This window comes from Mixophyes fleayi, chromosome 5 (assembly GCF_038048845.1).
Source record: "Mixophyes fleayi isolate aMixFle1 chromosome 5, aMixFle1.hap1, whole genome shotgun sequence".
Classification (NCBI taxonomy): Eukaryota; Metazoa; Chordata; class Amphibia; order Anura; family Limnodynastidae; genus Mixophyes; species Mixophyes fleayi.
The window spans coordinates 70645082-70668265 of NC_134406.1; the positions used below are offsets into that span (position 1 = coordinate 70645082).

Here is a 23184-nt window from a genome sequence, read left to right on the forward strand (position 1 = left end):
GACGACGGTTGTTGGACAATCTCTCAGTGGGTTTATCTTTCCAGGTCAGAATCTACCAAATACCTCTTCTTACAACCTGGGTCTAGTGACCAGTGGTATCTGTTTAAAGGGAGAGGACAAATATGTGTTAGTATACTTAGAATCCCCTATGAAACCGAAGGTCTCCAACTAGTCAAGCTGCATCTGGGTGCCTGTAACAATCTCGCCCACAAGATGACAGATGTGATAGTGCCCCAACTGTCTTCTCCAAAAGATATAACTGTCGTAAAATTTGTACTGTACATTTTAAAATTTCAATGGAGGACTTTAAAGTAAGTCACTGGGATCACAGATGTGAACATTTTGTAAGGAACCAGGTGGATCGGCTAAAAAGGTATAGGTCGGATTCAGGCAACCATGCCACTGTGTTAGCCACCAATTTCTAAGATTCAACACAAAGGAGGGGACATTAAGTTGAGACCTTATACCCTCTCTTATGTGCTGTGCCAGTTTCCAGAGTTTACATCTCAGAACTTCCAATTCCATAGTATTTAAATATCCCTAATCCTATTTCCCCTCCTCTCATGACAGTAGCAATAAGGTCTCTTTTCCTTCTAATTATCTTCAGTCTTCAATCATCTGCACTTGTTTCCTGCATGGACTGTAGACCTTGGAGATCAGCAAGAATGGAGTACTGAAGATTGTCCATCCCTTCCATACAACTATCTGCTATGCAGAACACTGTTCTTATAGGGTTTGCGTCCATGGTAATGTCTAAATGTCCAATAAAATGGCTGATCTGTTATTTGGTTATGCCTTATGCTATGTTGCTATTCATTTATACTTATAAATATACCTATACTGCGTCCTCGCTATCTCCAGAAATGAATACACTGCAGTGAACTTGGATATTCACATGTCTGAATGTACAATACTCCATCCCCATCTTCAATCTGATACTTTAACATATTAAGTGTTTCACCCAAATCAAATTGATACAGATGGTTGTTAGAGAAGGAAGCATTCAGTATTGTGTTAAGGGGATCATGACAGAATTCTCAGACACAAGTACTGGGACATCGAAGGATCCTGCTTGATGGATGCCAGTTCAAAACTACCATCTAATTTAAAGTATCTGATCAAGGTGCTGGTACTGGTATCAACTCCAAAATGCCTTGTACACTGTGTATGATACTAACTGCATCCAAAGAGAAAATCTCCTCTGAGGAGTGTACTGTACCCTTAATCCCACTCTAGGTATCAGTATAGCAGACAACAGAGGAAGAACGCCAGTGACTCCGAGAAGTGACTAGATATCCACACAGACACTGCAACAGAGGAAGAACGCCAGTGACTCCGAGAAGTGACTAGATATCCACACAGACACTGCATTCAGACACCCGTTTGGTTCTGGTTTAGATTTTCAAACCTGGCTGTCCGACTTCAGGAAAGAGGATGACATCTTTAAAAAGCTCAAGGAGATGGAGAACCAAGCAATCATCAAGATGTAACATGATGGCATCAAAATTATAAAGATTGTGCACGCCTTAGAGAAAGACTCCAAAGTACTTGGTGGGAAGATCTTTTTGGATATAGTTCAAAGCAACAGCATTCTTCAATCCCCTTATACAGACCATAATAGTTCTAATTTTTCTGGTATTAATCTTAGAAATTGCACTACTGGCTGTCTACAGAAAGATAAAAAGAAAGAATGACTAAACAACTCCAAGACACCGTAAACCTATACAAACATGAACAACGTATAAGGATTAGCAGACAATTATTAATGGAGGGGTTATGGACAGCTATGGAGTATCGCTGCTAAGAACTGTCAACATGAAATATTTTCTTGTTATGGACCACCAAGATACAACAAGACTCTAAATTTTTATAGACTCCACTATGAGCTTTATGAGATTATTTATTTTTAGAGCTTATTTTTTGGGAGAGGGGATACTTTTTCCACTATAGATCACTCTAGAGGATTTTTCCTGAGATGTTGTCGATCTCCTCCATAGTGGATAGGGAGGGAGCAAGTGAGAGTCGGTGATCATTAGGGTCCCTCTCACTCCCTTTTCCTGGATTCTTATCCATCTGGACTTGAATCTAACAGAACTTTCAAGGAATTTTCTATAACTTTAAAAAAAGGACTCAATTTTTTTAATAGAAAATCATTTAAACTTGAATTCTGCTTGAAAATTCTTATATTATTATTATTATTAATTTTTACTTATAGGGCGCCACTAGGTGTCCGTAGCGCCGTACAGGGACAAACAAAATTACAATACGAGGTGAGACAGCACAGTACAGTAAACAATAAGCACAGTAACTCAGTGATCTCAAAGCACAGCTAGAGAGGGCAGGGGAGGGGAGAGGGGAAGGTCTGCCAACAACTGAGTCCAAGAGGGAAGGCACGGATGACAGGGAGACCCCCAAGGGGAGAGGAGGGAGCGAGAGGGGACGGGGGAAGAGGGTCCTCAAGGAGGAGGGCTAAGTAGCTGGAGAGCAGAGTTAACAGTGGTGAAGACAGGGGGAGAGAATACCCTGCTCAAAGGAGCGTACAATCTAAGGGGTGGGGTAGACAGACAGAGAGACACGGGGGAGAGATGGAGGAATGGAGGATAAGGATAAGGGAAGGGGAAAGAGGGGAAGAGGCTTATACTGAGCTTTTGAAAAGAGTTTTACTACAATTTTAAAAAAGGATTCTGCTAAACTTGGAACAGAAAATTATTCTTATGGATTAAACCAATGACTACCCTATTTCCTTTTTTTTGGACTTTATACTTATGAACTCTTTCAAGACGTTACATCCCAATTTCTAATGAATTATGAATACTATTCCAATGTTTATGGATTTTAAACATGATTTAAAACTAACAAGTATTTAATAAACCAACTAGCCAACCACAAGACTAAAAAATCCCACCCCAGTCAGGAAACTGACTAACAAGACTGCCCCTAGTATAACTTTAATATTTTTTTGGTTGCTTAAAAAGTATTAAGATTTATGCTACTGCAGAAATGAATAAATATATAATATAAAATAGTAGTAGACTTCCCATTTACGGCTACCATGAAACAAGGCAAATGTTTAAACAGGTTGTGTAAAACTATGTCTCTTAAGTACATCTGAGATGTCACAAGAGCGCATTATTTGATGTGACTAAAATAACGAAGATGGTGTTAGCCATTCAATCCAAGGAGAGAGTGTCTCAGGAGAGGGATCTTCGGATACCTCTCCGGCAGCGTTGCTGCTCTCCCATGCTCAAGTGGCACCTACGCATGTGCAAACCTAGGGCGTGCATGTGTAGTAAAGACTACAGGTCAAATCCCGGAGTCTTCATTAGAAAAAAGTCATCACCGGTACAGCCTCCTATCGAATGCGCTGTCCCGACATGACTTTTACAGTAAATTGCCACGAAAAATATAATTTGTCATATGAAAAATCTTAAATAGGCCCATTAATCTGCTGGTATCTAAGAAGACATTTATGGTGGTTCCAGTGTAACAGTGTTTTCCCTCTCAATCCTAAAGTTAGGTTTAAGTTATGTTCCAAAGTTGGTGCTATTGTAACGCAGTGATTGGGGAGGGTGTTCATTGCGTACTGTTTGCTACCTTTGTTAGTCACAAGTAGATAAATTTAGCAGTCAGTTCAAGAAAATTGCCACCATGTTTAATAAACCACAATTTTATGTATTAGACATGTTAATTTGAATGTGTAACAAACTGGTTTAGCTATTTACAATCCAATGTCACACTGTATTGTCTTTTTTCATTATGGACTTGACGACATCTAGTCATGATAATAAAAGAAGGTTTACATTTGCTGTCTTGAAATGCATATAATTTGCAATAATTTGCTCATGCTACCAAGTTTGTAGATATAAAGTCAAAACAAGATGAAGCAAACTGTATAACTGAAGTAACAGTTTAATTAGATCAAATGAACTTGCCACAATAAGGCACAAACTGTAAAACCGCCATTAAGGTAAGAATTACAGAAGACAGCAGAGATTATTATCAGTATTATTTTCTTTTATTTATAAGGTGCCACAAGGGGTCTGCAGCGTCCTACAGAGAATATACAGTAAGACATTACATAGCAAAACAGGACAAGAGCAAAAAAAAAATACAATAACTACAAAGGCAATATTCTTGCAAGGAATAGCATAACCAGCACTGAGGAGCAAGGAGGAGGATAACCTTTCAATAAAAAATGAGGCATGGGTAGAGGGGGAAATAAATGGAGTAAAACAGAACAAGCTGAACCTGTACCTAGTAAAGTGGGTGCAGCAAACAGGATCAGAGTCCCTAATTGAGGAAAGGAGGGAAGGCACTGGCATGATGGTGATAATGATAATGGAGAAAGTGGACACATTGGAAGAGGACCCTGATCGTGAGAGCTTACAATCTAAATGAGAGGGGGGGGGGGGGGGGGGGCGCAGACGAAACGGGATGATGCAGTGAAAAATTAATGTTCTAACCCTTTTCCTTTCCTGTTTTATGGAGAACGTCAAACAAAAGCATAACAAGTTTCATAAAACCTAAAATTGTAAATGTAATCGATATAAATATGTAATACATATACATCTTAGTAAAAATAAGTTAAGTACACTGGACAAAGTGTTAATATCATTTTAGTTTTGTAACAAAATATAATAGCTGCTACTAATATATACGAATTACAAAGCATTTCAAATCTATCTCATATACAAAGACACATGTACAAGATAAAAAAAAATAGCATGCAAGCAATTTGTATGCAGTAGTTTTAGTTTTGACAAAGCAATTCCGCTCATAACACATTGCCTCTTATAACCTGCCATCACATCTCATAAAGATTTCACACCACCCATCCTACTGAACACATTCCATCTGTGCTCTATTTTCAGACATCACATCAGTCTGTAACATATATCAAATTCCCCAGCATAATACAATGGAAATCACATTACAGACAGGTGTCGTATCAAATTCTACCACATGCTCATTGTCTACACAAAGGTTAAAATGCACGCAGTGTATCTTTGTTATCCAAGTGAGATAGAGACTTTTCTGTCACTCTTGTAAACCAAAAAGATGTGCATATCATAAAGCTCATGTCTTAATCAATGGTAGCTACATCGAAAATAAGTGATCCTTTACTGCTATAGCTATAAGGGCATATATGAAAAATAAAATCACTATCTCATTACCCAGGGGAAATTTATCTCCAAAGCATGCTTTAATTCCTCATTAATTGCCATCACCTTTTGATTTTTTTAAAAAAAATAAACACCAGTCTGTTTTATTATAATATAACTGTAGTTGTGCAATAGTTTAATTAACATTGCTTGAGTATATTGCGATCTCAATTAACTACTTGATTTCATTAGAGATCCGTAAAATTGTCTGATATTTAAACAGTTTTCTAAAGTATCCATATTTTATTAAGCTGGATACCAGTCAATGTCAATTCCACCTAAAAAGTATTCCACAGGCAGCACACTATAGGTGGAAACCTCCTGCACCCACTTCAGCAGCCAGCACCAGAGAAATGGAAAGCTAATGTATTCATGTTTTCTATAAAGTAGGTTCCCATTTGTAACAGACCTCAATACAACAGCAGAGCAGTTTGACATCCTGCCCCAGACAGTGTACTCACATAATGCAGTGCCGGTGGTCGGCGGCTGCACAGCGGGTCTGGCTGCCGGTCTCCCGGGTAACGGTGTAAACAGTAACAACGACTGAACAAAAAAGTTGCCTAGCGCCGAGAGAGGGTGGAACCAGACAGGCGCACACAGCCAGACACTACATAGCTGTGTGCTGAAGATTTATGCAACTTGCTGCCTGGATGGTGTGCTGGGATTAGTAGTCCTCCAAAAGATGTTAATTCACAGATTTCCTAGCCTGTTGTAAAGTTGAGTCGTTTTTATGATATATAGCTATAATATAAACAAATGGCAAACGAGCCTGGAGACATATACTATGTACAGAGGAAGGGGGGGGGGGGGGGGGGGGGCAAGTAAAATTTTGAGGGAGTAAAATTTAAGGGGGTCAGTCAACAAAAAATGTCCCAAAAAGACTTCAAAGGCATTTCAGTGTACTGTAGATGACATGTTGTGAAAAGAACTGGTACCTTTTTCTTTCAGTAAACATTTTTTAAAAGTGCAAAAATGTGCTTCCCACAGCACAAAAGCAGCTTCCATGTGTTTTGAAGAATACTCCTGATTTGATTGATGCAAACCACTTGGATTTTACTTTAAATTGAATTGTGTGCATGTATTTTACATGTGAAATTGAGGGAAGCTCGACAAGCGATGGGTAAATGGTGGACCCAGGGCTGCTTAATTGTCAGAATTGTTTGTTACAGCAACAGCTTGTCACTCTTGTTTAAAATGCCTACTTATATGTTATAGGTGTCTTTCTTTGATTAAATATATTGTTCTAACTTATTACTCAAGTTAAGGGTAGCTCTTTTTGAAGCGTATCAGGTTGCATATCTCTGAGCTAGACTTACCGGGGCATGTTGGTGAGCACAGGTTTGGTGCATGAATTTGCTTCGATATTCACAAGATTTTGCTGTGTGGAAAGTGATTATTTGAGATGAGATTCAGGGTGTAGACAAGGTACATTTAGCAGGGTTTCCCTGGTTAACTGGGGACCACAGAGCACCTCCAAAAAGCAGGATTAAGGCATGATTTGGACATGCTCTTTGTTATAGAGGCGGTGAACAAATAGCACATTTGCGCAAACAGAAATGTACTCCATCCCAACATTGTATTCTAGAATCAGTGTATGTTCTTATTCTCTGCCATTTATTACTTATTGAATAAGAGTTTCTAAAATAGAAAACAACTTTAACACTAAGTCATGGTGGAGGATGTATTGCTGTTTGCATACAGTACAACTGTATTCATGCATACCTCCCAGCTTCAATAATATAATATTTGTTTTAAGAGGTAGTCAGAACCAGGGGTCCTTTGGAACTGTATCTCCTGGAAGTAGTCAGCATATCAATGCTGACTACCCCACAAGACTTACCCCGACGTGTTCAGAGGGAACACCTCCTTCCCGACCAGGGTTTGCAAAGTACATTGTCTATGCCCGCATACTTACATTACCCCCTTAGCAGCACCGATAACAGCGTCACGGACGCCAGTGACGTAATCAACTGTCACTGCACCTTCATTCGTTGCGATGGCTTCAAGTCGTTGGTTACAGCAGTCGGGAAGGAGCCTGGTCAATTTGCTCTGAACACATCGGGGTAAGTCTTGTCGGAATAATGATTACCATTATTCCGTACCCCACCTGTATCTCCCAGTATTGCTAAGGATGTCTTTATAACTTTCCTTCAGAAGGCTCCTAGCATTAGACATTCCCACCAAATATAGAGAGGCGTACAAATTGCCTTGTGACAATTAAAACATGTATTGGAACTGCAGGGAACTCAACAGGCTGGAGCACCTGTAAATTTAGCATTTTAAATTGAATCACCATTGCCTAGGTGGCAGAGGAGCAGAGATGAGACATTTTGAAGAGCTTTGTCTATTAGGCTTCAAATAATAAACTACTGGAAAAACTGCAATCCTAGGGGAGGAATCCGTTATGCGAGCGGTTGGATCAGAGTATAGTGGCGCAGAAGTGTCTTATAAACATTTAATCCAATTCTACCAGACATTGGATTTTACACCTGTAGATGGTGCTTCATCTACAATACAAACACTTTAACAACTTGTCCATGAAGAAGGACCACCACCTGAATGAACTGCGAGTGGCGAGATCTATCCAGGACTTTGATGTAGGGGCTGTTTAGTTCCCAAGACAACATCACTTGCTTCATTCAGACTGTGTTGTATTTGGTGTTGTTTTAACGAAGCATTGGATTGGACTTTTCAGTTCTTAATGAACTTATTAGGTTTATTGGCTATTGATTAATTTATCTGATATATATGCGGTGTGCCGATTTATGGTACTATTGATACTTTTATGCATCAGCTGTATGTTTTAATTGAATAAGTTTTCAATGTGTTAATGTGTTTAGATTAATAAAATTAATTAAATGGATGAAGTTATGGTGACAGTTTTTGATTAATCTACAGGTTATTTTTTTTTATCTATTTGGTACTTGCCAATTTCGCACTGTTCTGAGAATACAGACTCTTTATAGCAGCTGCTTTTTGTGTTATTTGTATGTTTATATATTTTTTAGCACCAGAGGGTATTGTTTTATTGTTATCTCATATAATTCACTGCCTAGGTCTCATTCCCATGTCTTCACAAGTGTGGGGCAGTGGTTGAGATTTCAGAAAAGATTTTATATATTGAACAGATAGAGTGAGGTTCCTGGGAATGTCTACAGAGAGCAATAAAGTGTGTCAAGTCTCAGCCAAACAGACAGTGTCTAACCTCAATCTCCCCACCTAATTGGTTAATATGTTCGTATTTCATGGACTGTGAGGGATATCGCATCAGAATGGGCAAATTACTCCCCTAATCTTCGGATGGACAACTCGCAGTAACCAAGTTGGATACCAGTGTGTGAAGTGTGAGTGAGAGAAAACTGGTTTGAAGAAGTTTGTTTTAGTAATATTGTTCCCAGATACTTCAAATGGGATGGGTAATGGAGAAGGTTTTTTTGGGCATTCGATTCAGTGACTCTAGCAAGGTCATAACCTATATTAAGGATCACAGATGTAGTCACTATTTTTATTTTAGTAATTTATTTTAAAATTGAATAAGGCATAGACTTTCTTAAATTTTGTCATACAATTAGGGAGCAAAACTACTGGACTAGAGATATTATATATTCAGTGTTGCCTACTTTGATACTTCCTATGTCTGGGTTTGATCTTATAACATAAATTTCCAGTCCACTCTTTTTGGAACACTATTTCCGAATACGACCGCAGAATTCTTGGCATCTTAGATTTTGAGATATGGGTTCTTCTGGTGGGTAGTTTTTAGCTTCCTTGATGGGGACAAAATCGGCTTGATCGGCATCTATTAGGCCTGGAAGGAAAATTTTAAGTCTGTTTGCAATTAATTTGGTAAATAGTTTAAGGTCTACATTGAGTAAACAAATGGATATATAATTCTTGTTTTGGGGGGAAAAGTTGTGGGATTCTAGAGACTAGGGGGAGAAGGAATTTTGAGAAATTTCATTAAATGCCTGTTGTGTTGGAGGTGCAGGAGAAGTTGGTCCTTAAATGTTTTGTAATAAATTATGGTAAATTCATCTGGGCTGGGGATTTTATCCCAGAGGTTTTGTGCTATAGCATCACATAATTCTACTGGTAAAAAAATGTAAGTGACTAGAGATGACAATGTCTGCCTCTACAGCATAGCAAAATATTTTGTCAGATCTAATTCCACTTTAATTAAATAATCTCTCTGAAGTAAAGATAGAATTTTGGATTATTATGACCATGCTTGTAAAACTGACTAAACAGCGACTGCATTGGTGTATGTGCGCTTGTAAAACTGACTGTATTGGCGTATGTGCGCTTGTAAAACTGACTGAACAGTGACTGCATTGGTATGTGTGCATGGTCATTAGATGCCACTGAAACAGGGAACGCTCCACAACTTGATGTATGCGTGTAGTTATGATCCAACATGTGTGGCCAAATTGTTCGGCTACTGGCCAACCGGTTAATAGCCAGCTTTCAAAATTCACTAAGTTCCCTTTTAACTATTAATGTACATCGCAAGCAGATTCTGCCGATCACTGAACAGCCACAAAACTCACTGTACATTCCAGAAAAGTTGTTTGAATAGAGCCACCTACCTGACAATTCTTGTCTCTAGAGCTCAAAATTAGAATTAAATTTGAGTACAACTGTGATTCTGTGACATCAACAAAAATAAAAAAAAGACACCACTTGTAGAAATTTCAGTAGACTTTTATTGCTTTGAATCAACTTTTTTTTTTTTAACATTACAAAATATAGTTTGCATTTTTCTAAGTTTTCCAACAAATTATAAAGGCAGGGTTTTTCACATCTTAGGTAGATCAAGATACGCACATATTTTTCATAAAAACTAACAAAATATAATTTATTGTTTTGGAACTTGCTTTGGATTTGTTACAAAAAAAGAAAAAAAAAAACAAAAACACATAAACAAAACACTATTTTCAATACAAAATCAAGCATAAAAAAAATCTGGTGCTGTGCTCTCTTAAAGTTATTCAGTATACTAAATACTAAAAGTCTGGCTATGTTCAGGTAACTTCGCTGAACCACGGAAGACAAACATGATTGTATCCAAAATACTAAATTGGAGGAAATTATAAATGGTCTTATTTGTTACTGTAGTTATTAGAAAGACAAAAGCTGCAGTTCATTCCTTCAATGTATAAAGTTATTATCGTATTAAATGCACCTAGTATCATACAAAACTTCAAAATCAATCATGTTAACTTGCATCCTAAAACATACAAAATAAAATTAAGTTAAAAACTGTTTCAAACTATTAAAGGATTTATGGAGGGACTCAACTGTAAACATACTATATATAGATTGTTGATCATCCCAAACAAAATTACAGCCTCTCACTTTTTTCATGGAATTATGGGCGATACTATACCATATACAAACACTAAGGAAAATACTTCTACATACATATGACTTAAGTTAATCACTTTTTTTGCATTAGAAATGATGTGCTTGAGAAAAGAGAAAAAAAAATTCTGTTCTATGGTAAAATGGGTTTGCATTGTCCATAAATCAATCAAGCAAATTTGCAGTTTATTACCCAGGCTCCGTTACCAGGGACCCAATAGGAAATACCAGACCAATGGTCATATTATCCCTTAATAATATATTTGCTAAGAAATAAATGTCAGTATGTGGGGAGGAGGGTGAATGCAGTCGTAGTATAGTGAGCTGGAACAATTGCAAAATCAATGTGGATATAAAAGACTTGCTATATCAAACCGGAACAGTTAGATAAATACTGCTGAAATAAAAACACAGAATAAACATAAGGAAAAAATTTAATAAAATATTTTTCTTCAACTGGAAAAGTTAACATTTATATGTACACATAAAAAAAGTAAGTAAATAATTATTGGTACAAGTGATAAAACTATTTAGACAAATTCACAGTGAAATTAAAATAAATCAAATCATCATCCAGGAAACTGCAGAATATATAAAGAAAGAAAATGTCATCTACTTGACTTCTCGGGACCTTTCAGCTGTGATTTGTAAATGAACAAAAGATAGTGGTACTAATACAAAATAACTATCATCTACACACCATGGGGGCAACCATTTTGGAAAATGGTGACATCATAGATGCACTGTGTCTCTTGTCTGTGATGTCACTCATTGCTAGTGAACTTACTGCATTCTCATGAATTTAAGTGCAGCTAACAAAATGGCTGCCTCACCTGTACATAGACATACCTACGCCATAGTTGGCAGCTTGTGTCCCAAGAGGTACGGGGGTGAAGGTGTGTGGGGGCGGAGGTCTAAGAATTGCAAAAGCTGTCACCATGACTCCAATCAGCCACGCCCCCTCCATTTACTTTCCAGAGCCGGCCGGGAATTGGGAGAATTGCCCTCTCTCCCGGGAGTCTGACCCAGATTTCGGGAGTCTCCCAGAATATTGGCAAGTATGACCTACACTTTCAATTTGAAGGCAAATTTGAAAAAATTCATGTAGTAAAAATTTGTAAAGTGGTAAACTTGACTACATTAGTACAGTTTACATTTTTGAGAAAAATATTATTCTCCACAAATTTTGGATGCATCTCCACCTAATGTTATTTTTGGAGACATTGGGAGCTTACCTAAACAATGACCTGCATGCCCCTGTACAAATAATCCAATGCTATTGTTATTTGATCAGAATATAATTATGCATACACTTTTATTTTGCTTTTTGTTTTAAAAGCATATTATCTGAAAATTAACAAAATAATTACTGTATTTTCACATGATAGTAAAGTGGTCTCATGGATTTATATTACAGTTATCCTATGAACACTGTTTAGATTTTTTTTAACTGTTGAAAAAAAATATATAATTGGTTGATGGTTCTTTTTGCTTATGTAAGTAAAGCCCAGATAAATATCTGCATAAGGTATATTGTAATATTGTTCTGCTTCAAGGACCGCCTTGTATGGCTGCCTTATTTTTCCAAATGAAGATACAGGATAGAATGATGTAACACAAAAGTGGGGTTACAGGTCTCTATTACAAGGTCACCAGATGCCTTCTTTTTAAAGTGCTAGCTATTTTTTGCACAAGTCTTAACAGCAGAATATGTACAATGTTATTAACAGTTTCTCCAAACCTGAGCATTCAATGCAATGAGAGCTTGTTAAAGTCTTATAACAAGATGTAGTGTATAGTTTAAAATGTCAGAAAATATAAATCAAATTGGGTAACCATTCCCTTAAAATCAAAGATAAATTTCATTATTGCATTACAAAAACACATCTAACAGTCACTGCTAGGCTGCCAGGGTGCAAAGAATACTATATTCTCTCTGCAACCTGTAAAAGCATTTTATATGAGCAGCTAAAATTAAACTGCCCAATCACTTCTTTGTAGCAAATTTGGCAAACAACGATTACCAAGGTCATAAAATGAGACCTATTAAGCACTGATGTGGCTTATTGCACAAAAGTCCTGAGTTACTTCATTGATATGAGTCCAGGGGTATATTTACTAAACTGCAGGTTTGAAAAAGTGGAGATGTTACCTATAGCAACCAATCAGATTCTAGTTATCATTTATTTAGTACATTCTGAAAATGACAGCTAGATTCTGATTGGTTGCTATAGGCAACATCTCGTGTTTTTCAAACCTGCAGTTTAGTAAATATACCCCCAGGACTCGCATCAAATTTTTGGAAATATCAATGAGTGACCACTGCTTGCATATAGTAAAAATATAGGCTGATATAAGAACATCAAACTATCAGGGCTTGTTCACACCTATCTGTTAAGCAAATGGAAAATGTGTTAAAACTCACATCACTAAAATGCATCAGTCTTCATGCATTGTATACAATTTTCTCATCACGTGAAAAAAAGCCCAACAGTTGGTGTGAAGTGACTGTTACAGCAATTACACAAAGACAAGACACACATTTCTACTAAAACTAACAATCATCAAATTACTAAAATACATTGGTTGAGACAAATGTCATATTCCACATTTGGGTGAAGTAGGCTGCAGAGCCTTTCATTTTTAATTTTCTTTTTTAAGAATATCCCATTTTGTCAAGGTGCTAAATTAGAAACTCAATGCTCTGCAGTGTACAGCTGTAAAAAGAGACTAAAAGCAGAATAGCATGGGCTCTAATGACGCTAACCTTACTGTGTTGTAGCACAGTGATTCAGCCGAGTCATTGTTACTTAAAACCTACAGCAACACACACACAAAGTTAGGATTAAAATACATATACATCAACATGGCAAAACATGTTATGGGAATGACAAGTGGAAAAATGTTAGATGGTTTCATTCTGAAGAACAATTTAAAACACTATTGCTTGGTGACAGGCTTTCAAATATACAATAAAATCAATTATAAAGAGGTCTATAAAAATTCCTATTGAATAAATAATTGTCGAGTGATCATTTTGTGCCATATTACAGTTTGAGTCAGCCCGTTTTAGATCATATACAGTATTTACAGTGCTAATAAGTTATGAGGTGCACATACAGTATTTTGGAATTGTTTTTACACTTTGATGGTCTGATATTCACTTCTGATGCATACAAAAGTCCAACTACACACATACAAACACATACACTTCTTCTTGACACAGTTCTATAGGGAGGTTTCAGCATCCATGTATTTTCGGAAAGTTTCATCTTCTAGAGTGATTTTCACACTTGTTGGTTTGTCTGGGCTGTCAAAATGAACAAATACTAAATGAATGAGTATAACAAAACGTAATAGTGTTCATGTCCTATATATAATGTTTCTAAACATCAGTTTCAGTCCAATGTCAGGACTGCATTATAGAGAGCTGAGATTAGCCACATGCACTATGGTTTAAATTTAAATTAGGTCTCTCTTTCTATGGTCATAATACTATTCGGGGACAAGAGGACATGTTTATTCAGTTAGATAGGGGGCGTATTATGCTATTATGTAAGGTTATGCTGTATATATGAATGCTGTGGTGGTAAGTTGTGCTGCGAGTGTGCAGATTATATGTTGTAGTGAAGGTGTAATCCACATTGTATGTATATATGTATGTGAATGCAAAATAAAAGTGGAGGAGTTGTCCATAGCAACCAATCAGATTCTAGCTACCATTTTCTAGACTGTACTAGATAAATGATAGCTAGAATCTGAGTGGTTGCTATGGGCAACACCTCAACTTTTCTTCTTTTTATTTTATAGAAGCTTTAGTAAATTTACCCCTTAATTAGATTTAGTATTTTGGCAAAAGCAATATTTGTATGGCTTTGGTAGTTCAGATATACAAACTTAATGTGTCTAAATTAACTTTAGGGTAGCATATATAAAGCCAGCATAACAGTTAATTTATTTTACATAAAGCATTGTATTACTGCCAATATGAAAGTCACTTAACAATTTCACTAGCTAGCAAGAATATTATTCTGCTATAGATTGAGTGAATAACGTCACCAATGTGTCTTTGTTTTTTTTTTTTGCTGTGATGATGTCATGGGCTGAAAAGGCTCATTGCCAACTGCCTATTCAGCCCTCTGAAAAAAGAAAATACTTGCAGCTTGTAACTGACATCTATAAAGGACTAAAGACCTCTATTTAGGAATACACATGTGGTGTCTATGCAGACAGAGAAACTGGTACCTTGCACGCTGTTTGCATCTAATCTTACATATGTGACACTAAAGGACATGTATAAAACAAGGTGGTAAATTGGAGCAAGAACTAGGATAATGAGGGTAATTTACAATAGTACAAGGTGCCTTGTTTTGTGTAAATGCACTGGTTTGTACAGGTAAGTATATAGACGTGGAAAAACGAGATTATATTTTGGAGGACAGGATTATTTAAAAATGAGCTGGCTGGAGTGGAAAAGATACATTTTACCACAGCCTTTTCTTCCCAGAAAACGGATTGTCATTCTCCAGCTGATCAGCGGTGCTGGAAACCCAAACCTAATAATCATGGGCCCGATTCATTAAGGATCTTAACTTAAGAAACTTCTTATTTCAGTCTCCTGGACAAAACCATGTTACAATTCAAGAGGTGCAAATTAGTTTTCTGTTTTGCACATAAGTTAAATCCTGACTGTTTTCTCATGTAGCACACAAATATCAACTTTAAATTTCAGTGTACAAATAAGCTATCAAGTATTTGTGTACTACATGAAAAAACAGACAGTATTTAACTTATGTGCAAAACAGAATACTAATTTGCACCCCTTGCATTGTAACATGGTTTTGTCCAGGAGACTTAAATAAGTTTCTTAAGTTAAGATCCTTAATGAATCAGGCCCCATAACTTTAATGGGATGCATTTTGAGCCTTCCAGTTGCACTTTTGTGGCAAAGTGCATTTCTAGGCGCACTTCCAGCAATGTAATGAAATCATTCAACACACAAAAGTAACATAAAAATCCTACCAATGTCCCATCAGACTTAGGAGGAATTGAATACATAAACAACACTAAACTGAGCAGCCTTTGAGAAGACAAATGGTAAGGTTGAACCTAATGGATAGGATAGTCCTACAGTGTATGTCTTTATGGTTTCTGAAGTATCTGCAACCCAGGAAATGTAAGAGCTTCCCCCTTTTATGAGAGTGGTTTCAAAGTAAGGGAAGTGGCCATTCACTGTAAATATATTCAGGTGGACAATTAAGTGCACTTGATATAAGCAGAGCTTTAACTTGAGTACCAAAAGTGGGTAAGTAATGTAAGTCGGACTGTTGAGGGTAGCATTTTTTTAGGCACGTACAGACAAAGTAAAGGTTATTCTTCTAAAGGATGCCATATGGTTTAAATTTATCCTTTGCCATCTTAATCTTATCAACTCTTGGAATGGAGCATAGAAAATGATAAAACTCATGGACAGAATAGGATAAATAGTATAGTATCTTTAAGCCAAGTTCTGTTTTGGAATATTGGGAACCTAAAGCTCTATCTGTAAGAAAAGGTAATATATTAGATTACAAGACATAAAAGCATTACAAAAGGGTTTAATAAACCAGCTTTGTGAAATAATTCTAGTATTCTGGGCAGGTATTTACATGTACTTTGACAAGGTTACTCTGGACAAAGGTGACATTAAGAATACATTAGACTACTTTCATATATCCCTGTGTTTTTAAGCTAACTGATTCACTTACCCTTATTTCACATCATTGAAAGTATGAAGATTTTACATTCTAGTGACAACATGTTAGAGACAACTTAGTATTAGCGCAGTTTTCTGGGTTACTTATATTCGTACTACTCTTATACTGAAATAGCGTGCCCCTAAAGTTAAAATATATATACATATTGATTCAATATGAAATCATATTGTAACATTCACAATGTATATATTTAGAAGTTCTAATATCATGTAAGTGTTTAAGGTATTCAGCATTATATAACCTTGTTAACTTGTATACTATAGTATTCAACATTCTATACACCTTGTTAGCTTGTATACTATATTATTCAACATTCTATAACCTTGTTGGCTTGTACAATATAGTAAAGTATTGTCCACTGTAATTCTCATTTTATACACTAAGTAGTATACTTTAATGTCAGGAAATCTGTACAAATGAAATATGTTTCCCTTAAAAGCAAAAGTATCTTAAATATCTGTTGTTTTAACAAGTTGTTCACAACTGTGTTTGTGTGTATGTTTGTGAATTGTACCAATAGCTCTTTAATATAAAGCTGATTTCATTTTATATTTAATGCTCCAAAAATGTTGTAACTAAATAGTTCACATAAAAACTTGCCCATATTTATATAACACATGTTCCAACAGAAATAATCACTCACTAAACACTGCCAGAGACTTGTGATGCAGAAATGGATGAAATGAAAACTCAAAATACAATTGCAGCTGGTGATAAAAATACATTAAAAGGAACCTCCATCAAAGCAGTAAAAATGTGTGTGTATGATGTGATCTCGGCATCTCTGAATGTAGCCGTGCCTCATCTATAATGTAGCTGTGGTAAGCTTTCCATGAGGTCACAACTTTATAATTATGATGGCAGCAACCATGCATACTATCACCAGATATGGAGTTATTATTAGTCGGATCTAGCTGAATCTTTGTACATTCTCTATCAACATTTTTTTCCAATGCAACTTTTTTTTAAAGGGTAACTACACCAAAGATGTAAAAACTTCTCTTTGGAAAACAGTTTTTAATATAATGTCATTAAAAGTAATTTCTCAGTTACTTACAATCAGTGTGTCCAGCACCAAGAGTCAACTCTGCTAGCTGTACGTGCACAAGTCTTGGCTTTTGCATCTCTAGTGACTGTTTAATGGTATAATGAGTTGAGCCTCTCTCATGCTGCCTGACAGTCCCAACATTACTGCAAAGCGCTTTTTGGGTTACGCCATACTATGCAAAGCAGGGTGCATCATAGCATATACTGAACACAGGGAAGTACAGGGAGAATACCATTATACAGTTGCTAAGAGGGCTAAAAGCACGTTAAAAGTAGCCATCAATGCTGCATGCTTCAAGTATTGGAGGCAGGATAAGTATATTGTAGACAAAAAGTATGGGATCTGCATATACAGCCAGATAGATGAAGCGGACACGATTTATAGCTGTTTGCTACTGAACCAGCTTCTCTGCATAGCATTTAGTGCACTATCCAGAAGGGATATTAGATAATGAATAAGTAGAATGGTGATAGCTACCTCAGGTTAGCTCTGGTTACTTTGGCATTTTCAGGATGCATTGAAAGAGCCTTCCACTGTGCTGTTTTTGCCATCTCATCTGATATGTTTACAACTGATGGATCAAGGCTAGAGAATAAAACATAGATGAGGTTAGTAGCTTGTTCTGCATAAGTATTAATGTAATTAATGCCGTTTCCATAGAAAGTCACAGGCAAAAGACACGTCCTCTTCCACTAGCTACATTACCTTTAGGGTGTAAGCATTTTATAAGTATATAGTTATACCAAAGTGAAGTTGACCTTAAAAGCAGATCTGTCTTATGATGTTTTTTCACATAAGGCATGTAGTAAGCTAAATAAAAACTGAGATTCCCCCAGAATCACAATTGCCAGGGGAGATCATTTTTTTCAGCTTGCTGTTTATGCACTATGCTCTCTCCCAGACAGCTTGCTCCAGGCTGCCAGGTAAAGCAGAAGCTGGTTCGGAAGCGAGCATGGTGCAATTTGCTAGTCTTGGAAGGAGAGTTGGGCTGTCAAAGTAAAGAGGAAACTCACAGGCTGGCTACCTGTATACGTCACATCTTTCTTTCTGTGCGGGCTAGGAGGCCAACCCAGGAGAGTGACATAATGTGAATGGTCTGCTTTCAGTGATTCAATTATATGTAATGGGATTACATGCAAATGTATACATTCAAAAGCTGCAATTTACAGGATAAGTGCAGCCATGGACAGCAGATTACCGGGTCAATCAGACAATAAACAACCGGTTGGCCCGATCACATTAGTGTGTACGATGCAACGATGAACAATTATCGTTCCAAAACCCATCGTATCGTTTGAATGCGATTTTTAAACCAGACTAAAAATCTTGTTTAATTCACTGGAATGACGCTCCAATTCTGCACTCACGATCAGGATCTACATAGAGTTTAGAGTCATGATCTTTTCAGCCAATGGTTATGACAGATGAAGAGCACAAATCTGAAGGTAAATTGTGTAAAACATGTATAGTGTGTACATATGAATCAGCATGCTGATCAGGACTTTTTATTTAGTCGTTGGTAAAAAGTTATGGATATTGCATCGGGAGAGGTTTTCTGTAGTGTGTTCCCAGACTTAACCAATTTTCTTCAAAAGCTGGAGCTTTAGAGATATAGCTGCACTACATAAATATACTGGTAGGCTAACTGGCTGCTAACAAATTGACCCTAGTCTGTGTGTCTGTCTGTGTGTGTATGTTAGGGAATTTAGACTGTAAGCCCCAATGGGGCAGGGACTGATGTGAGTGAGTTCTCTGTACAGCGCTGCGGAATTAGTGGCGCTATATAAATAAATGGTGATTATGAAATGGTGATGATAGCTGGCGATTTTGCCCAGTCACACATTAAGTTAGCAGCATATTAAAACCAAACAGGATATTGGTAGATCTTGTAATATAAAAATGGGTAGCCTTTCACAACTACATACACAAGCTTCATGTCCATGTGTTTGCACATAACAGAATCAATTCTTCCCACAAACAAAGCTCTTGCCCTCTGTTACCTGTATTTCAAGCTCTTGACTGGAATCTGGAGAAGATTCCTGCCTTCGTAAGCCAGCTGTACATTTTCACTATCGTCTGCATGGAGCATTCGTTCAGCTTCCTGAAAACCAAGAGCATAAAGAGCTATTAGCACACCCGTCTTTATATGTTTCCTAGGGAGAAGGAGTATCTATACATGTAAACTAAAACCAGCTTAATTATTGACACCAGCGATGCGGCCATTTTTACATTGCTCGAATATTGATGCTGCTTGTACAAAATGACTTGTTTTGAACTTAAAAGTACATCAAATAAAAACCAGCATGCTTAACAAAATGAAATTATTCACATATAAACCAGGGACATACAAATGAAATCTCTTGGCAAACAAAGAAAGTCAGGTAGCCCTGGCAACTGTTACTGTAACCATATGGTAGCTATAATGCAAGATCGGTATACGTTCAACTGAAAAACGTTACATTTAGAGCATAAGTACTTAGATGAAATAGGTTTGTAAAATGTTAATATATAAAGTAAACAATAATGTTTGCTATATGTGAGGTGATTTGGACACTCAAACCAATTGGCAAATGAACGGGTATGTGGCTAAACTGAATAGAGCCAGTGGTTCATGGCTTTATCCAAACAACCTCAACCTTGTTTAAGTCGGTTCCCACAAAAACCTGCCGAGTCCACAGAAAGGACCTCATTTAGAGTCGGACTCAAAGTCCGTTTTAGGCGCATCTAACCAAAAAAACACTACCACGCATGTGCAGAAAGCCCCAAATCCGCCTGCATCTTGAACGCAATTACCACTTGCGACAGCTTGCAAATCCCTACGAGAGAATAGGAGGAACGCGGAATTGTGAAGGCGTGACCATGTAAATACATCCTAGTCGCAGTGAGGCGCAAACGCAACACACGTCAAAACAGGGCTACAGCTGTGCGGCAGGAATTAGGTGGCGCAATAGTTAGCTAGCTGCAGGAACTGCTCGCAGCTCTATAGGGTATTAAGAGTGGGACGCAAATGGGGTTGAATGCCACTCGTAATACTCTACCAAGCTGCGGCACACTCCCACTCCTACACTTCTTAAACGGACTTCGCGTCTGACTCTAAATGAGGTCCAAAATGTCTCTTACAGAATCCAATCAATTTAATTTTCTCAGTTGCAGGAAAAATAGTAACCACATCTCTGGTGATTAGTGCAATGCTGGATACGATTAGAAGCATTTTATTCTTTTTAATTGCATACTTTTTTTGCCCACACTTGCATACATATGATATTAAAATATATAATATTTGTCTATATCAGTATCTCCCAATCCTAGTCCTCAGGGACCCATAACAGTGCAGGGTTTTCCAGATGAAAAGTGAAATAATTACTACCACTTGAGGATCTGTTACAATGTGTCAGTCAGTAATGAACACACCTGTGCTCCAGCAAGGAGATATGGAAAACATGCACTGTTAGGGGGCCTAAGGACTGGGTTTGGGAAATATTGGTCTATATGAATACATTTTAAAAAAGGTCAGCTGTGTACATGTAATGTTAAAAAAGATTTTAGAAACAAAATAAAAATGTTATGCTACTAAATAATAAATATGCTTCTGTATGACAACTTCTACGGCTTTGCCAATTGTTGCAAAACACAAAAGGACAACCCGATGCCGTGCAAGGTGTTGTGCACTGACAGACAGGCACGATGTATGTATGCAGGAAACCAACAGGCATCATACCCAAGTATCATTTAAGCTATTTGCAATCTCAATATGTACACAACGTTCACGTCAAGTAAGACAACAGCTTTTATCTTTTCTTCTAAATAAAATGATTTTACCTTGATCATAGAAGTGTGGCAGTATGTAAATTAAATACTGTGTATGCAACAGAAAAAGCCTGCAAACCTCTCACTTTACACGGGCTTCCATATTACATACCTCTGGCGAGTCATCTTCAATCTTCTCGTTTTGTAAAGGAGAGAGGAAGAGGAAGGTCAAAAGCCAATTCACTCCTTTGCAAAACTCTACTATAATGTACATAGCAAGATCAACATATCTAGGTAACAGGCTACAAAGGACATCATAGAAATTTAAATCTAATAATTTTGCAGGAAATCTTATTTTTTTTTTATTAAAACTTATCTAGTAGTGTATATCTTGCAAAGTAAAACTTTTAATGTAACCAAATTCATATGTTCAGTTTAAGCCTACCTCCTTCTCTTTTTTCTTCTTATCGTCCTCTTTCTTTTTCTTACTTTCGGGCATTAGATCATCCAACCAACTTAGCTCACGTTTGTTAAAACAGAAGTCTAAAAGTTTGCGGATAAAGACCAGAGCGAGGACCTTAAAACAGAAAGATAGTGGGGAGATTTATAAATGTGGACAGCAAAAAAGGTAAATAGTGCCATTTACAGCAGTAACATTATCCTGCAAAAAGCAGTCAACACTCTTTGGGGTAAATTTATCAAGTTGCTGGTTTGAAAAAGTGGAGATGTTGCCTATAGCAACCAATCATATTCTAGTTATCATTTATTTAGTACAGTCTACAAAATGACAGCTAGAATCTGATTGGTTGCTATAGGCAACATCTCCACTTTTTCGATCCCACAGCTTGATATATTTACTCCTAAAAACCTCTCCATATTAGGTGCTCCTAAAATAGCCTGTACTGCACCTCCTCACAATAATACCATTTTGTTTCTTTGCAAAAAAAGTTTGCTACAGTTATATCAACGAATTGCAAACAATGCAGCATTTATGCTTGCACTATCATGATTTGTGAATTTTCAACTGCCATATTAATATGAATGTAATTTGCTTTTTGATTCTTATTGGCTCTCGTTTTTAATGCAGTATTTGGCACCATATTCACATTATATTGATTTTCTATAACACCTCTATTTTATTGTCCCTTTCCCTATAACTGCCTATTGTATCAAAAGAAAAATAACAAAAGCAGGACATATGCACTATTATTACTGCCATCTCATTTGTCTTTGCTGAAAATGATATTTGTAACGGTTGAAAACAAATATGTACCATCATAGGGAACACCACTGCAGCTGAAGATGCTTTGATTACCCATAAAAGAACAAGGCAGGTGAGCTGTATGACAGTAAAGACATGGACTTTCCAGAGGGGAACATAACGCAGGTAGATCAGGTCTGGCTGATGCTTGGCTGGCATTCCAAACAACTTGATGCGGTCAAAAAACTGCAAACACGTGGATGGAAAAATAAATGGACAGTTTTAATAAATTGAATGCATGCATTATAAAATTTAATATATAAATCATGGTGGACCAGGGCAGAAAACTGCAAGATTTCGGGGTGGACTTGGAGACCACCCTAGCTTCCTGGGCTTCTACTCTCAGAAGACCTGAGCGGGTGCTGCCACAGATCGTGGACTTAGATGTGGCAGTGCGCTGTCTGAATGTGTGATGTAAGTGTGTGTATATACGTGATGAGATATTGTTAAAAAATAATCTGTGTTTGGCAAATGTCAAATAAGAATACCATGCTAAAAGTAAAGATCTATTAAAATAGATTAATGGTAGCAAGAAAAGCCCAGAGCATTACTCTATAATTATTTCAAGGTTATATTACTGTGCATCAATATGGCTGTGTTTTCAGTGTGAAATTCAATGTGAAGTCACAACTTTCTCTTTGCTTGGAGGGTGTTAACTCCTATGTTTTAATATACTCCAAATTATAATACGTTTTTTTGTTTAAGCAAATGTTAAAAGCTTGCCCAATGTCTAATTCACTGATGTCGAACAGATCTAAACACATATACAAAGTAAATTGTTTATATGGCTTTCTGATATACAATGTTGTCCATTATTTAAAACTCATCTTCATTGGTTTTCTCCTCTTA

General features: G+C 36.9%; 2 protein-coding genes across 13 annotated transcripts in view; both read right to left on the reverse strand.

The window, feature by feature from the left end:
* The window catches only part of NEK10 (NIMA related kinase 10), a 241337-nt gene extending 235640 nt beyond the window's left edge, over nucleotides 1-5697 (reverse strand). Inside the window, exon 1 of the mRNA XM_075211267.1 lies at nucleotides 5624-5697. The gene's annotated coding sequence lies outside the window, so the exon portion shown is untranslated. The remainder of the gene's footprint in view (nucleotides 1-5623) is intronic.
* A 4145-nt stretch (nucleotides 5698-9842) lies between these two features.
* Nucleotides 9843-23184, reverse strand: part of SLC4A7 (solute carrier family 4 member 7) — a 105164-nt gene continuing 91822 nt past the window's right edge. For 6 of the 12 annotated variants that reach the window (XM_075212358.1, XM_075212361.1, XM_075212365.1 and 3 more), the window contains 6 exons: nucleotides 22348-22521; nucleotides 21520-21651; nucleotides 21247-21267; nucleotides 19328-19428; nucleotides 17805-17912; nucleotides 9843-13833 (listed from right to left, as the gene is read on the reverse strand). In XM_075212358.1, the coding sequence (XP_075068459.1) occupies nucleotides 13752-13833; nucleotides 17805-17912; nucleotides 19328-19428; nucleotides 21247-21267; nucleotides 21520-21651; nucleotides 22348-22521 (618 nt within the window). In that variant the 3' untranslated portion in view covers nucleotides 9843-13751. The remainder of the gene's footprint in view (nucleotides 13834-17804; nucleotides 17913-19327; nucleotides 19429-21246; nucleotides 21268-21519; nucleotides 21652-22347; nucleotides 22522-23184) is intronic. The other 6 variants (XM_075212360.1, XM_075212362.1, XM_075212366.1 and 3 more) reach the window with 1 other exon arrangement.